General features: G+C 42.8%; 2 protein-coding genes across 5 annotated transcripts in view; one reads left to right on the top strand and one right to left on the bottom strand.

The window, feature by feature from the left end:
- ANXA11 (annexin A11) overlaps positions 1 to 1,897 on the top strand; it is a 34,628-nt gene extending 32,731 nt beyond the window's left edge. For all 3 annotated transcript variants that reach the window (XR_014548305.1, XM_083614805.1, XM_083614804.1), the window contains one exon: positions 198 to 1,897. Coding sequence is in view for 2 of the 3 variants with exons in the window: in XM_083614805.1 (XP_083470931.1) it covers positions 198 to 257 (60 nt within the window). In the remaining variant the exon portion in view is untranslated. The remainder of the gene's footprint in view (positions 1 to 197) is intronic.
- Positions 1,553 to 16,177, bottom strand: PLAC9 (placenta associated 9). 2 transcript variants are annotated; one of them, XM_083614909.1, is made up of 4 exons: positions 15,985 to 16,177; positions 6,937 to 7,037; positions 3,588 to 3,705; positions 1,553 to 3,042 (listed from the first exon to the last, which is right to left on the bottom strand). In XM_083614909.1, exons 1-4 carry the CDS (start codon positions 16,037 to 16,039, stop codon positions 3,032 to 3,034), a joined length of 285 nt encoding a protein of 94 aa, XP_083471035.1. In that variant the 5' UTR covers positions 16,040 to 16,177; the 3' UTR covers positions 1,553 to 3,031. The 2 variants fall into 2 exon arrangements, with proteins under 2 accessions (XP_083471035.1, XP_083471034.1); XM_083614908.1 differs by having other exon boundaries at positions 3,588 to 3,708; positions 15,985 to 16,166.
- Between the last annotated feature and the right edge of the window lie 586 nt (positions 16,178 to 16,763).

Below are 16,763 nucleotides of genomic sequence, written 5' to 3'. Positions count from 1 at the left end.
GGCGGGGGGAGGGAGAGAAAAAATCAGGTGGCCGCTGTCTCCCCAGGTATAAAAGTCTTGTTTATAGGTTCAGATGAGCAGGGTGTATGCCTTGTGTAACTGGGAGGTTCACCTGTTGGCTTCTGGCACAAAGATGATTGCTCTCTTTAACCTTTGGCACAAGATCACTTTTATCCCCTTTTGGTGTTTCTTACCAGGGTGACACTTCTGGAGACTACAGGAAAATCCTGCTGAAATTGTGTGGTGGAAACGACTAAGTTGAGTCCCCTGGAATTTTGTTTTTGTTTTTTTTAAAGAAATCAGCTGGTTTTATGCTATCATTTCACACATGCTGTCAAAACTCCAAATATCCAGAAGATTCTTTCTCTAAAGTGCCACGTTGTTCCTTTCTTTGAATAATATATCATGAGTACAGAAATAAATCCTGCTATAGAGAGAGGCCGCTGCACCAGATAGCTGTAGTTCACAAACAGGTTTTTGCTTTCTTATGGGGGGTGGGGGGCACACTCCACTGTATGGAAGTGGCTTGTGTTGCATGAATAGCTTTTGTTTGGAAACGCCTTTATTTGTGCGTGCCAAATGATTCTATACAGCTTTGTGTCTTACCAAAAAAAAGTACAAAACATTTTGTGTATGTGTGGTGCATGGTGCATTTGATATTTACATGCTTGTTGCTTAAATTAAAAAAAAAAAACCTGTTCTGAAGAGTGATTAGGTAGACTTTCAGACCCTGTTCACTCACTGCTGTTCAAGGAGAAATGTAAAAGTCTGGCTAGAATCTTTATGCTGCCTTATGTTGTTTTGAATGCTGGATCTCCCTGAAGTCTGTGATATTGTCCCTCAATTGAAGGAAAAGGGATGTGGTGCATTGGCAGAATTCAGGACCAAGATGTTAGGAAGTCTGCCAGGGTGTTTGTAATTAGGGTCCCTCCGAATGTCCTGTTTCTTGTGCATTCTTGCAGATTTATGCTCCTGCTGATAACATGGTGGTTATGCAAGACCCCACTTCTAAGAGTGGACCTGCAAAATGTGGTACAGCTATGTTTTCTACTAGAAACGTTTATTTTTGTCCCATTTTCACGTGCTAAGAGTGCAAGAGTGCTATTGAAGCATCACAGAACAACTAAGACAGCGGGATAGTGTCTTAATGCACTATTATGTCAATGGCATGTTACAAAGCACACCCACAAAAACCTAAGTCTGCTAAGGCTTATACTTGCCAATGAGAGCTTTCCTCTCCAAGATGTAATAGCAGCATGAAATGGAACAGGTTTTTTTTGTTGTTGTTCAGAGTTGGGATAAGGAGAGGAAGGGCTTAATCTCTCTGCACATGCAGAATCCCAACACTTCAAACACACACAGCCATTTTTAAAACTTAAAAATCTATTGGCTTTCTGTTGATGTCTTCAGCATCATATCTACAGTAGTTTAGCTCTCAGGGACAGCCTACAATCAAACAAATTTCCGCTCATTCATTTTTCAGTAAGCAGAGGATCAGCTTTTTCTCTTGAAAGCAACATGTGAACAAGGCTTCATTGTTAGAAAAGGCTGCTTTACAAGCTCCAAACTTTTTATTGGAATATAAACAGGAACACAGAAACCAATGGAGATTCCACATAAAATGCTCCTCTTTTACAAAAGTAGGCACAAAGGAAACCCCCATTGATTTAAGCGTTCAGCACATGTTTCACTTTTCCCATTCAGTCCCTGATTCTTAGACGGACTTGCCGCTAGCATGATCCAGCCAAAGTTGTCTTTTGGGGGGCTCGAAATGCCTTCAATCTGAGTGTATGCCAAAGCTTTTTCTCTTTGCGTGTTTTTGTAGAATTCTACCTTAAAATCAAATATATAATTTTTTAAAAGATGATTTGTACAAATAAACCAAATTAGTACCCAAGCCTCCTGCACCAGTGTTCTTATTTCTGCCATGTTGACAGCATCATTTCTTTGGGATATTCAGCTTCAACCATGGATGGCTCCCCTCGGGGAATGGGGGGTGTCTCAGGCACATCAGACTAGTGAGCTTAAGCACCATCAGGCAGTTTCTTGAGCAAATGTTTCAGAGGCATATGCAGAGGGGTTCTAGCTTCTACATAAAACATGAAATCATTCCACTTAGGCTGCTCACTGTGGCTCCTTGGTGATCTGCCTCTTCATAAGAAAGGCTTGGGCAAAGACACAAGGACAGAGTGTTACAAACAAACTCATTCCTGGGCCACTGAGCTCTGCATCCTATTTCCAACACTGGACAAACCTGGATATTTCAAGAAGTTTGGAACCAGTTTTTGGCAAGTGTGCCACAAGTCCAGAAGTTAGGCACTCAATGCGCTTTCACAAGGTGTTGCAGCTAGGAAGTACTGCCAGATTTGGACGTCTTGCTGGACCAGACCAAAACTCCCACCATGGTGCTTCCAGCAATGATCAGCATTAGATGCCTCTATGAAGCTTGTGAACGAGGCTGTATATTTGACTGTGCTGCAGCCAGGCTCACATGCTTTCCTGCCCCTACTCTCCAGGAGCACCATAAGCACCTGTTGCTTATTTTCCCTTGTGGCACCAGTGCTACAGGTTAGCTAGTTAACAGGTTAAGCATCCTAAAATTTGAGCAATCAATTAACAACAGCAAAAATTTCTTTGTGAGCAGAGATGCCAGCCCCGTTTTGGAGACTACCAGGTACCCCGTGAAAACTTCCAACAGTACCTCTTCTAATTTCTGCTCCTTTTTCTTGACGGTTGGACCTTCCGGGACATTTAACTTCTCTGCGGGGGTCTTTGCAGTGAGGACTCTTTTACAACAATTTTAGGAGTCTTTAAATCTTCAGGATAGGTGGGAAGAAAACTTCTCTTTTGGTATTATGCGTCAGTATGGTTAGATCGTAACACAGAGGAACTTGTGATGGAATACTCCCCATCCCAAGTCTGAAGACATCTGTCTGGTCTGGAAGCTTATGAAAGAGTGCAATATGGGTTATTTATGCAGGTGGGAGATATAGATATTACAGTCTGTTCCTTTGGTCCGTCGTCTTGAAGCTCAGCTGGTATCTAGCGAATGAGAGAGAGGAAGGGAGATTGTAGTGGCAATCCACCAAGCCATCGGTTTCTAGAGAAGGCAGTATTTGTTAAAAAGCAAATGGAGGGTCACATCCCAGTGTTAGCCTTCCACTAACAGAAGCAGGAGGTGCAGTTTTCACTTGATTCTCTCTCCCCCCCCAAAAAAAAAAACAACCCCAGAGGTAACCACATTTTCCAGAGCAGATTTCAGGGCGGCACAGGGTCCTGCAGAGGGGAAACCCTCTCCCCAACACACCCACCCACTAGTGAAGGTTTTGCTAGATTAAAGCCCTTTTGTGTACAGGATTACTTCATTTACAGAAGGTCAACAATGAATAGTAGCCGATGAACTTGAAACAGATATTTCAGTAGTGTTACACATCTTGGAGTTTTAAGGGTACAGCAACAGACCATATTATTCCCCAAGTGAAGCAATCTTCCGGGTACAACTGCATTCTGTGCGCTGAATTGCAACATTTACAAGCGGTTGTGGAGGCTTGGATAACAGATGTACTGCATTTCTCTGTGATTCATACCTTCAAAGATATCCATCAAGGGAGTTCCAGGAGCAAGGGGAACATCCCATGCAGTTTCACTTATGGTGTTCAGCAGGGACTTGACTTCAGAGTCAAGAAGATCAACCGTCTTTTCCACCTGCTAATGAAGAAAAGTGAAATTTAGGGTAATCCACTTCTATCGGCATCTCCTGAATTAGCCTGGTTCTGTGGCTTAGCATTTTGTGAGAACTCTGCCAGACAACTTAACTATGGTTTCCTTCCTTCCTTCCTTCCTTCCTTCCTTCCTTCCTTCCTTCCTTCCTCCCTGCCTGCCTGCCTTCCTTCCTTCCTTCTTTTATATCCCAACTTTTCCTTCAATGAGCTGGTGTACAAGGTTCTCCCCTCCCCATTTTCACCTCACAACAACCCTGTGAGGTAGGATGTTAGGCTGAGAGACGCTGACGGCCCCTAGGTCACCCAATGAGATTCATCGCTAATTGTGATTTACTGCCAACAAGCCACTATCAATCCAAAGGCACTGTCTTTTGTGGCTTATGAATCTTGCCTTGGGCTATGAATTGATGTTGCATGTGAACCATAAGGCTTGTTTGACCACCCTATCGCAGCTGTCCAATCTACAAAGGTCCAAGGCAAGAGCAAGGCTGGAAGAGACGTCAAACTTTTAAGAAAAAAAGCCATGGTTTGTCTGGTCATCTGGGGGAACAACTTGTAGTCACCACAAGAACGTTCTCTGTTTTACTGAATGGGTTCTGGGAGCCTCTTGCAAATTGGAGAGCTTAAAGGTTCTTCCCATGATGGGCTTTTAAGCTCTCCGCCTTGCATGCATTTAATTTGTTTGATTTCAGCTAGCTGGCTGGCCGCCACACACATAACACTGCAACTGTACAAGTTAAACGTGCGTAAGTTGAAAGTCCATTGTACCACTTGCCCGTTTGGATTCATCACTCCCACAGTGAATGCAGATGCAGGTGGGAGTTCATCCTTTGCAAGCTACATCCACCATAAGCCAACCCTACACCAAGGACTTTGATACACTACAAGCAGGGAGAGATCTGTGGAGAGCAGGGTTAGCATTTCTGGTCTTGTGCTGCCCTCTAGTGGACAAGGGCGTTGGTTGATTTATTTATTTTTTAATTGATGAGATTAACCGGGCACTGGTCTGGTTTGCATGTACTTGTAATGTTAAACCACCTTCCTCTGGTGTGGTTGATAGGAGAAGTGTTTTTGTCTGTTGAGTGTATAAATTTATATTATTTTTATTGTAACAGAACAAAATAAAGCAAATAGAGTTGTAAAGAAAACAAAAACATGAACACATATATTAAACACTAAAAAAGAAAAAGAAAAAAGAAAATGGTTATTGTGAGCTAATAACAAATGAATTTCTTTACCAAAATCATATAGAACACATTGAAGTCCTAAAGTACCAAGTAATACAAACAGGTTTACCTAATCTTGAACCTTGTTGCTCCAATACACTATGAAAACAATCCTTTTTGCACAAAAACCATCTGACTGGTATTGTCTGGTTCTCGCCATATTTGTAACCTTAACCATATATACACAATGTCCCAAAATCTGATTATCCATTCTCATGAATGGTGTCATCATCCTCCTCCAGTTACAGAAGGTGATCATTCTGCCTACAGTCAAATTCCCTATTTTCTGTGTACAGTGCCTTTAACATAAAACAAGAGGACCCACTTATAATCTATAAACCTTTATCACTTCTGGTTACATTCTTATGTCCTCCCCCGATGCAGGGGCGGACTTTGGTAGTTCGGTGCCCTGAGTGAGGACAAAATTTAGCGCCTTCCGTGCTATGCATGCTCTCAAGTGCACTCTGTCAGAGTTTTACACCCCCTCATCTTGGCACCTGTTCAAAGGAACTGCCATAAACCCAGCGCTGTGAAATGCTATGACTTCAGGACACAGCCAGAGTATATACACCACAGCCCAGCATTTGCTATTTTTGCTGTACTATATATCTGATTAAGGCACGACAGCGTTAAGTACCAGCAACACAGACATTTATAATAGCTTGGCTTGAGGCTTACGCTGATTGTTTGCTGGGGAACGTTCTGCCAGATCCCATTTCCAAGGATCTGGTGGAATTTCCTGCCCTAGATCTCCCTCCCAGCTGAAGAGGAGTCTTGATTAATTGCAGCTTAGTGGCTCATCTGAACCCACACAAACTGCAGTTGCTCTTAACTATAATCTACCAAAAACAAAACAAAACCCCAAGCCAACTTCAGACAGTGATGAAACTGATTTAGTTTACAAAAAACTGTATGCTAGAACATAGTCTTATAACAAGTCAGACTATTGGTCTATCTGATTCAGGGTTATCAATCATGCCTAGCAGCCATTCTGCAGAGTTTCAGGTAAGAGATTTTCACTAGGCCTACCTGGAGAACTTTCACAAAGAATGTGCAAACCCCTCATTTTATGATTAACTATAGTTTGGGGTTCAGATGCAATGGTAAACTAGTTAAAACGGAAGAAGCAGCTTCTGCTTTCTTCAAAGCCACACCAGAGGGAGTGCATCCTGAGGCTCGCATGAGCTCATTCTCATACCTCTGAATGTTCCATGCAAATACAGCCAGTGAGGGGTTCTTATACGTTGCTGTAAACACATACAAACAGAGGTAAAATAAAAGTGCTGTGTGCAAAACATGTGGATGAAGAATCAAGGCAAGAATGTATTTGACAATCAGATTTCTGCCCAAAGGTTTCATGCACAGTCGTACCTTGGTTGTCGAACGCCTTGGTACTCCTACATTTCGGCTCCCGAATGATCGAAACCCAGAAGTGAGTGTTCTGGTTTTCAAACTTTTTTTGGAAGCCAAATGTCCGACAGGGCTTCCGCGGCTTCTGATTGGCTGCAGGAGGTTCCTGCAGCCAATCAGAAGCCGCGCTTTGGTTTCCAAATGTTTGGGTAGTTGAACAGACTTCTGGAACGGATTCCGTTCAACTTCCAAGGTACAACTGTACTCCCAAAAGTGATCACTGATTATTTGTATCCACAATGCATGAGCTGTAATAATGAATCCATAGCCCTGCTTGCTGGTATACTGTCACATCTAATTGCCCCTGAACTTTCCCAGCACAGTGGTTCAGATATTTTTTGTAAGTGTCTAAAGCAAGATTCATGAAAAGAAAGATGTTGTATTCCTCACTCCACCTCAGTGTGACACAATTACAGATCTCTTGCCCCTTTGACTGCGACCCATATATTGTGCAACCAGATTTTGTGGAAATCCCCAATCAAACTTGGTATTTTAAGTAAGCCATTTTGGAGAGGTACCAAGGAACAGACTGGAAGAGTAACTGTGGCCTGTAACATTGCTCTGCTAGATCGCCTTACCTCTTGGATAGTATCTAAGCGCTTATGAATTGTATTGTGTTCATCACACCAGTCATTCTGCTCCAAACTCCCTGGAAGATCAGTGACAGGATCAGCAGCAACTGCAAGAGGAAGGAAAGCAAGCAATATTAAAACTTTGCCTAGGCTTTGTTTTGTTATTCCACGCTATATTTAGGTTTTGCAAAAAATACTTAGAATCCCCCATGTGTGGGAACATCCACTGAAGAGTTGAACTCCTAAGGGTTCCACAGTTCAAAAGAACTGGGACCTCCTATAGCGTCAAAGCTCATCAGGGGTGACTCACCACAGAGATGACCTCTTCTTTCTAAAGTTTACTCGTGTGTGCCGAGGGAAATAACAAAGATCACAACTGTGTGGTTTTTCAATGTAATACCAAGAGAACAGAACAGGCAATTGAACTCTGTTAGAGTAAGTGGCATTATTTATTGGTTGATTGATCATCTCAGTCACCCTCCTCTACACATGTTCCAGTTTGTCAATATCCTTCTTAAACTGTGGTGCCCATAACTGGACACGGTATTCCATTTCTGGTCTGACCAAGGCAGAATAGAATGCTACTATTACTTCTCTTGCTCTTGACACTATACAGTGGTACCTCAGGTTACAGACGCTTCAGGTTACAGACTCTGCTAACCCAGAAATAGTACCTCGGGTTAAGAACTTTGCTTCAGGATGAGAACAGAAATCGTGCTCCGACGGCACGACGGCAGTGGGAGGCCCCATTAGCTAAAGTCGTACCTCAGGTTAAGAACAGTTTCAGGTTAAGAATGGACCTCCAGAAAGAATTAAGTTCTTAACCCGAGGTACCACTGTACTTTTGTTGATGCAGCCTGGAATTGCATTAGCTTTTTTTGCTGCTGCATCACACTGTTGACTCATGTTAAGCTTGTGGACTAGATCCTCAATAAATAGTAATATTGTTCGTAATATTTATATTGTTTACATCAATAATATTCTGTTGTTGTTAAACATAAGGCAGAAACTGGAGCGCTGTGAGATTAGGCGCATCAGTCCACATAGCGCTAGACCCTAGGAATGTTTACTCTGGCCAAGTGAATTCAAGATGACTTACCCAACAGTAAATTAGTATTAGTGCTAATTCTTTACACTGGTTTCTTTATTTTGCCTTTAGCATTGTCTTTATATGAGGGAAGCTGTCTCCTCATAATGGCAACACAAATATCTCTTTTTAAATCTTTATGGAAAGAAAAACAACATGTAATTAAAGAGTAGGGAAAAGGCCCTCCTCAAATATTTGGGCCAACCATCAAACCTTAAAAAGTTTTGTAGTGGAGGCTCCACCCATTTCAGAATGATGAGTGCAACCAAAACTATGTGGAACTCGCTTGCCTCAAAGTCAGGAAAGTTGGTTAAAAGTGTGTGTAATGCTAAACCACCACTGAGCTTTGGAAAATGTTTTTCAGTGGGGGGACAGCAAATGTCAACAATGTATTCCCTGACTTAATATGAAAGAGGCCACTTTACACAGGAAACTCCCAAGATGTTACTATAAAACAAGTACAAATGCTGCCAGTTTAAGAAAATGTGGGCTGTCAGCAGGTTTTTAACTTGGCATGGTAACTCTGGCCAGTGGCTGGTATGTATAATCACCTCAATGAGAAATAATGGAATTTCCAAAAAGAATTTATTTCCATTAATTTACTTCCAGAGAGCATATCCCACAGATCCGTCATATACTTTGTCCCTGCACAACACTGAAAATTTTCAGCTTTAAAACTCATCTAAAAACTTCATGCTGCCACAACCTTTTCCTCCCTGCCTGGTTATCCTTTGTTGCAAAACAGTCTTCAGTCATCTCACGTCGGCTGCCCAAAACGTTCACCTCTTCTATCACTCAGGCATATGACTGCCCTCCTCAAATTCGTACCCTGGTTTCCTACATCCAGTGAAATCTCTTCACCTCTCTAGTGCTTTTTTCCCCTGGGGGACGCAGGGGGACACATACCCCTAAACATTTTGTGATTCTTTGTACTTTTGTCCATTTACTGTACAGTCATACCTCGGGTTACAGACACTTCAGGTTGTGCTTTTTCAGGTTATGATCCGCCGAAACCCGGAAGTACCGGAACGGGTTACTTCCGGGTTTTGGCAGCCGCGCATGCGCATAAGCGCTAAATCACGCTTTGCGCATGCGCAGAAGTGCTGAATCGCAACCCGCACAAGCGCAGGTGTGCAGCTGCAGGTTGTGAACGTGCATCCCGCACAGATCACATTTGCAACCCGAGCATCCACTGTATTTATTTTCCCCGATCTGAACCATAAAATGGTGATTTTCTTGAGTCAAAATGAGAGTACCCCTAAGCATTTTTTTAAAGAAAAAAAGCACTGCCTCTCTCAGAACAGCCCTAGCGTCCATAGGTAGGTTAGGTTGAAACCTGATTAACTGGCCCATGGTCATTGGGCAAGTTTCTGGGCTGAGTGGCGACTGGAACATGCGTCTCTCCAGTCCTAATCCAACACTAAGGGTCAACAACAATACCATGCCAACTATTGCTTTGCTCAGCAATATAAACAGATGAGAGAAAAAGGCAGACAGCATTTTTATTTTGGAATTAGCTTTCAAACCACATAATTAATGTGAGTTATTATAATTAAAGAGGCAACGTTCCTAGCTGTAGGACACAGAGCCACACACAGCACGATACAACCAGAATAACTATTTCCACATGTGATATCAACATCTGCTCGGAATTTCTTGGGCTACTGAGTAAGAAACATGGCAGCTTCGAGTTTTTTCGCTGAATGCTTTCCTGGACTCATTGTGACTTACTCCTGATTAAAATATTTCTGTTTTCACTTATGCTGGGGAAACCTCAGCAAATTTTAAATCCTGTTTTTTAATGCATTGGGTACAGCAGATAAGAGAAACACAATTCTGCAAGATGAAACATCAGCCAGCGTGGAGGGGGGAAATAGAGTTTTGAGCAAAGTAATCACATGAGCACAACCAGTGGCGTGTAGAAAAAGGTCTTTTCAAAATAAAAGCTATCAGAAGGCTGCTTCAGATGTGACATTCGTGTTTTACCAAGCTGAAAATGACCATCAGGCATGCAAGCTCCTCCCTTGTCCATCTTTCCTTCACAAATAAACCAGGATCTCTGCATCAAAGCTGGCACACAGGGAAAGCCTAGTTCACAAGCCCAACACTCATTTCTGGCTTCATATCTTCACAAAGATAAGAATGTTTTGCCTGACTCCAAACTGGGACAAAACGTCTAAACTTTAACATGTTGTGTCCAAGCTTAGTGGACTGGATCTTGCTTAAATCTCATTTAACAAGCAGGCGGAAATAGGGCTTTGGAGGTATAGGGTTCATCCAAGTAGATCTGAAATAGAGTCCTTGGACTGCTTCTGTTTCCCTGCCCATCCATTCCAGATAGCCTTTCTTGCTAAAGTTTGTGGATATCACTACTTTGTGGGGTGGGGGGTGGAATTGGACTAATTGCTCTTTAAATGTAAATTTGAGCTGGACTGCATTTGTTCCACCTTCAGAAAATGCACCTATCCCAGGATGAGGCCGCACACACACCTTCAAAGATAGGGAAATGTTGAGCTTTTTTTTATATAGTTTTGCCCAAAATTGTTGAGCTTTTTTGGCAAATTAATAAAAAAATGAAGTTTTTGAGCTGTTTTTAAGAAACATAGTCAAAAACAACACTGTCAATATGAGTTGGATTTTCCTGGACATTTTAAGCGATTTTTGACCAGACACAGATATTCCAGACATATGGCAACCCTACTAGACACCAAACCACCCCTTCTCACCTGGAAACCCTACCACAAACTCTCCTCCAATGCCTTTGTCAGCAGCCTAATGCCAAAATTTATGAGGTGGTCCAACCACCAACTTGCCAGAGGAAATGCTTTGCTTGCTATTCGTGTGTGTGTGTTATGCCGTTGCTAAAATACAGCCATGGTGGGGCCAGTGGCGTAGCGTGGGTTGTCAGCACCCGGGGCAAGGCAAGTAATTTGCGCCCCCTAACCCGTGGATTTGCGCCCCCTAACCCGTGGATTTGCGCCCCCTAACCCATGGATTTGCCCTAACCCCAGATGTTGCGCCCGGTGCGGCCCGCCCCCCCTGCACCCCCCACGCTACGCCACTGGGTGGGGCAGAACCAGTGCAAATGGTGACAAGCCAAAGAGGCGAAGTTTCCTCATAAGTCTGAATAATTTGGTTCAGGCTGTTTCTTGTGGTTGCTATCTTCTGTACTCTAGCGTGAGCTAGAGCCTCATAAAGCAGCAGGGTGGAACGTAAGTTCTTATAGAACAAAACAAAGATTCTTAACAGTGGATTGCAGCCAAGGGTGAGAGTTGATTTCTAAAAAGAAATCTGGGAGCTGATTATACTGAGGTCATTCTCTCCAGCAGAGACCACTTCTTATGCACAGCCTATTTTGATTAATGCAAAAAACAACCCACCATTTCTTTTCTTAGATATGTAGCCTCAAAGCAGCAATTGTCAAATTGTTCCTGGTGCATTCTCAGTTAACACAGTATGACTGTCAGGCCCAATGGGTCTGGCTCGTTCCCATGTAAACTGAGTCAACCATCTCCCTGGGATCCTCTCCAATGCACAAAGATTCCTCCTCTAGCAAAGCAACGTGAAACAGGCTCCTTGGAAAATATAGGGACCTGAATGCATGTCTCTCTTATATCGTGAGGTCAAACAAAAGATCCATAGAGCCGAGGTGATTTTTGTCTGGGTGTTTTTGTCCTACTCGGTTTCATTTACTTGACAACGTCCCCTCTGTCCAAAATATTACGCCAGGGAAATAAGAACTCGCTTGGCTTAATTCTGTGCTTGCTTTGGCTATCATTCCTTGCTCTTGGGAAGAAGATAAATATTTCTGAGAGGACTAGGAGCATTTTCAATTGCTCTTCAGTGGTAGACGGAGTTGTGTGTCTGTGTGATTATGGAGATACTTAGCACCGATAAGAGTTCTTCAGAGTGTTCAAAGCACTTTACATATATTACTTTGGAGTTATAATTCCGACAAGCCTGTAAGATCTGAGCTCCCTGGAATAGTCCATACCCTCCAAGTGTCCCGATTTTCCAGGGATAGTCCCGGAATTACAAAAGTCATCTTGGCTTCTGACTGGATCCTGGAATGTCCTTATTTACCTCGCCAGGGCCACTGTATCTGAGCCTGGAGAGGAGGATGAGCCAGGGCTTATACCGAGCAGTGACAGTGGCTGCCAGGAGCATCCCATGGCCTCTCCATGGCCAATGATGCCAGCCTCCTCCCTTGGGGAGCTTGTAGCGGCTGCTGGAGAGTGGGCGAGGAGGAGGAGAGGCTGTCGCTGCCGTGGCCCAGCCCTGTGTGACGTGTCAGCTCTCTGAGGTGCAGGCAAAGGGCAGGGCTGGCCTGGGAGGGAAGAAAGTCTTGATTTTAAAAATAATAACACTTTGCGTGTTTGCATCTAAGCTTGTCCCTTTCCAAAATTTACTTATTGGGGTCTGTTTTTCTTTGTGTAAATCTACCAAAGAATAAAATAAAAGCGGGGTCAAGGGGAGCGTCCTGTTGACATAGTTGTATTGGCACCTGCCCTTCTTCCGATAGGAAATGCTCTGCGGCAAGGGTGAGAAACACAACAATGGGGGTGTCTAGTGGGAAAAGTCCCTACTTTCATCTGAGGGATGTTGGTGGGTATTCATTTGTACTCTGCCTTTTGGATCCAAAGTTTCTCCCCCAGCTGGCTACACCTTTCAGTTGCTAACCCATAAAACCTCCCAATTAACCATAAAAAACAGTGATCTCAAACAATGAAAGCTAAAACCCAACCAGAACAAAACAATCATTCATCAATATGTATTTACTTGATTTGTGTTTGCCATTGTGAAAGCTTGCCCCTAACTCCATCTCATAAAATCAGAATCACTTCAAGCCCATGAAGTTACTGTAGGGATAAAATCCTGATTGTGCTATTTGCATTCTAATAATGGGAGCCCAAACCACTGCAGACCACAGTTTTGTGGGTTGTGATGGGAATATAAACCTTAGGATTGGTGTGTGTTTTTTAAAAAAAATGTTGCAAATATTTCTCAGAGGGGTAGCAAACACAACAAAGCAAACACAAGAAAGAGTCTTGTGGTGCCTTGAAGACTAACAAATGTGTTATGGCCACAATAATGTTGGTTTGGCTGTTCCAGACTCACTTATACATTTCACTAGAGGATTGTCCAGAGCTATAATTAAAACTGTAGCAGACATGATAAGCTTCTGCATCTTGTGTAAAACCTTTCACACTTGTGCCCATATTATATTTTTATTACTTTAAGGTAAAAGTAGTTGCCATCTATTCCCACACCCTTCCCACAGATTGAGGGAAATTTTCTCTTGTACTCCTCAGGAAATAACTTCAGCTGTAACTGAACATTAGAAGTTTGCAGCTGCCAGAAAGAAATAGCAACCACTGAAAAAGCTGTTTTAGGCACCTCTGAGAGTTTGCATGTGCACTGATGTGATCTGAGGTTGGTTGGTTTTTTTAATCTGCAGAGCCCATCGCAAAATGCTTTGGAGATTCCCCTCAGCACAAAACTAGAGGTGATGGTGACAAACCTGTTCACCTGAACCCAGGTATATCCCAAGCATGCATATAATAGGGGGCAGATGACCGTTGTTGTTTTTTAGAGTAAAAGGAGAGCACAGGTGTTGGGCACGAAATCCTCTGTACCTGCCCATGGCCTCCCCTCCCTCTCACTGCACTGTCCTCCTAGCTTGGCATCTAAGCCCTATGAAGGTTAAAAGTGCTTGTGGGAACAGGTTGAAGGGACATAATATGCCATAAAGATGGGGAGGGTTTACCATCTGCCCACCACCTCCAGAACACATACAGAGTGGCTGGGGGGGCCCAGCCAGATGGGTGGGGTATAAATAATAAAATTATTATCATCTTCATCAACCTCATCATCATCATTATATACTTGCCTGCTCCTTTTGCTCTAAACAACAGGACACATGCATACAGATCTCGATTTAAATTAGTGGGCTTCTTGCCTCATAGTTTGTTTATCCCTTGATGTCTAGTACTGAGCTACTTAAGAAGAACAACAAATTATAATAAATACGGTAATTTGCTGTGTAATTATGGGAGTTTGCTGTCTGAAAAACACAAGTCCTCTAAAACCTTGGGCATGTTGAACAGGCTGCATAGTTCTTTGCATCCTGCGCATTATCTGTGGGCGCCACAGTTTTACCTTCAATAATACTTAGTATTTGAAGGTACCTGCGCATGTGTGTGCAGGAGCTGGTTTCTATGTGTGCATATTTCTTGCTGAATGGGGAATTGTGTGTGCAGTGTTTGCAATTCCACAGCACACTCCCACTTCTGGTTTGGGAAGCTGTGTACAAGGGGTGTTAGCTGCCATCCATATGTATCCTGCAGCTATCCTGTTATTTGTTACAAAATACTATGTTATGATACATTTCCCCACAAAACAGTTTTGATCCGAACTAAGAAAGAAAAACTGCCTGGCTGTGTTTTAAGCGTGTACACATCCTCAAGGCACAAAGCAACTCAAGAAGGTAGCACAACTAAAGCAGATCCAAAAGAGGAAGGGGGGGGGAGAATCCAAATCAACAAGAAAAGTCCCAACTTGAATGTATTTCAAGTGAAAGGTCTTATTTTGCAACTGCGTCTGCATTTAGTGCTGCTTGCCAATCAACTGATCTGCCTGCAAGTTGGATTAGTTCCATGGCATTTTCCACAAGTGCTCAAAGGTTTACCTCAGTAATTCTTATAACAGCCCTGTAAGGTAGTTCTACATTTTTATTATTATTCCCATACTACAGATTTGAGGCCAAGGTTGAGAGACAGTGGCTTGATCTGGCAATTGAGAACAGAGGCAGGAATTGTCCTGACTTATAGCTTATTACTCACTGCTTCTACATAATGACTAAAGCAAACTCACAAGAGGGAAGTGAGGATCTACAAGTGGGATTTGCAGCCTATGTTTACTGTGATATAGGCTGGCAGGCAGCACCTATATACCTGGATAAAAGTAATTACCGTAATACTTGAAGAAATGCCGCAAAAACAACCTGTCTACACAGCCCTTTAGCATTTCTAGGCAATACCGAAAGAACAGAAAGTATAAGGGGAGGGGTAAATGTACCCAATGGAGACAGTGTAAGAGAAGCATGAAAGTCTACCCCATGGCAAAAACAAAAATCTTTGCAGATTTAAAGCAATGTCTAGCAAGGATTTTTATACGCTGTTCATTTCAGTGAAACAGTTAAACACTGGCAAAATTTTCTTCTACTGAAATAAATTTTAGCCAAATCCTATGCAAATTAATTCAGAAGTGGGACCAAATAAATTCAATTAGACTCTAAAGTACGTATGCATAGAGCTGCACCCTTCATATTGCTTGCCTTCGCTAGATTGCACCCTTAATCAAGAATGGCAGTGTGTGTCACAAAGGTATCTTTAAAACATTTGTACATGCTAAAAGTCGAAGATCCAGCATCGGGCAAGCCACTTCCCCTGCTACCATACACAGTCCAATAAAACAACTTAGAGTGGCAAACAAAGCCCTATTAACCAAGAAAAAACTTTAGAGGTAGCCTAACAAGCATCTTCATTCCTAGCTTCTTGAAACACTGAAGTTCTCGCGGCAATTTAATTCTTAAGCTCTCCAAAACTGAATGCTGTTCAGAGGGCCATATGACTGACTGACAAAAGTGAATCGCACTTGAACCTGCACACCATTTTGGTGATATTACTCTGACTTTTGGCAAAGCCTGACAAGTACTGCATATTTTTGAGCCCTGTAAAATTTTATAGTTTGCGTCTATAAAACACGATCTCCAATTGCACAGAAGTCATGCTTGTTATATAGGGCTTTCCTTATGTGAACTTCAGAAGTTAAAATATCCCACTGGCTGCTTTGAACCAAGAATGAGCACATTGTATTTCTATCCATCTCTATCGATTTGCTTCCGATGGCTGCTCTTCCCTCGAGCAGATAATGCTTCTACAAGCTGCCAGTTTTGAAAGACTTACCCAATTCTTGTCCATTCAGCATTAAAATAAAAAGCAGAGGCCAAATGCAAAGCATAGTTTCAGAGGCTCCGTCCGGAGGAATCTCTCCTGGTCCAGCAGATGAAGAGAAATAAGCAGCCTCTCTCCTCAGTATGCACTGGCCCTCTGCAGAACAGTTTGGATTGGCAGCCGGAGAATTGGGAGGAAATAGTCTCTGGCTGCTGAGCCAAGTTTCTTAGGCGGTCCTCGCCTTCCTTTCTCCCCACCCCCATCCAAGCCACCCTTTAAACTCCACATAGGGACCAATCACCCAGGGAAACTCATTCTAGGCCAAATCTGCTGAAGCGAAAGGTGGGCATGTAAGAGTTTGTTATTTACTTATATGGAGCATGAATGGAATGTGCCGAAAAAGAGCTCCACTGAATACAACCAATTGGATCAAGCACAAAGCAGCTGCCTTGGATTTCTGTATGCATAGTTTTTAATCACTCTGCAGGAGAGAACAAAGTGGGGTTCACCAGTCACGCCTATTATTACTTGCTTGATTAGATTTCTTTAAGAATTCCACTCTGTCTTGAATGCTCAGCACAGGTTACTATAGTTCCAGTATTTTACATGTACTCACAAACTTAAGATTCCCCGCAGAAACATAAATCAGAGGCATAGGAAATAGGCTTTACACCACGTCAGACAAATAATTTATCACACCCAGCATTGTCTACAACAGAGATGGGGAACCTTTTGGGCTTCAGAGGCCAGATTCCACCCTGGGGGCCAACATTGATGGTGGGTGGGACAAT

The sequence above is a fragment of the Podarcis filfolensis genome (genome assembly GCF_964270895.1).
Source record: "Podarcis filfolensis genome assembly, chromosome: 5".
NCBI lineage: Eukaryota > Metazoa > Chordata > Lepidosauria > Squamata > Lacertidae > Podarcis > Podarcis filfolensis.
Note: the sequence above shows the minus strand (reverse complement) of the source record. Positions and strands in the feature narration are given on the sequence as shown.

Excerpts from the sequence above, each read along its gene's own strand:
- PLAC9 (XM_083614908.1), bottom strand. The coding sequence starts at position 16,039 with ATGCTTTGCATTTGGCCTCTGCTTTTTATTTTAATGCTGAATGGACAA. Across the intron at positions 7,038-15,984 it reads GCTGAATGGACAAGAATTGG|TTGCTGCTGATCCTGTCACT; the intron begins GTAAGTCTTTCA and ends TTCCTCTTGCAG. Across the intron at positions 3,709-6,936 it reads GCTTAGATACTATCCAAGAG|CAGGTGGAAAAGACGGTTGA; the intron begins GTAAGGCGATCT and ends TTTCTTCATTAG.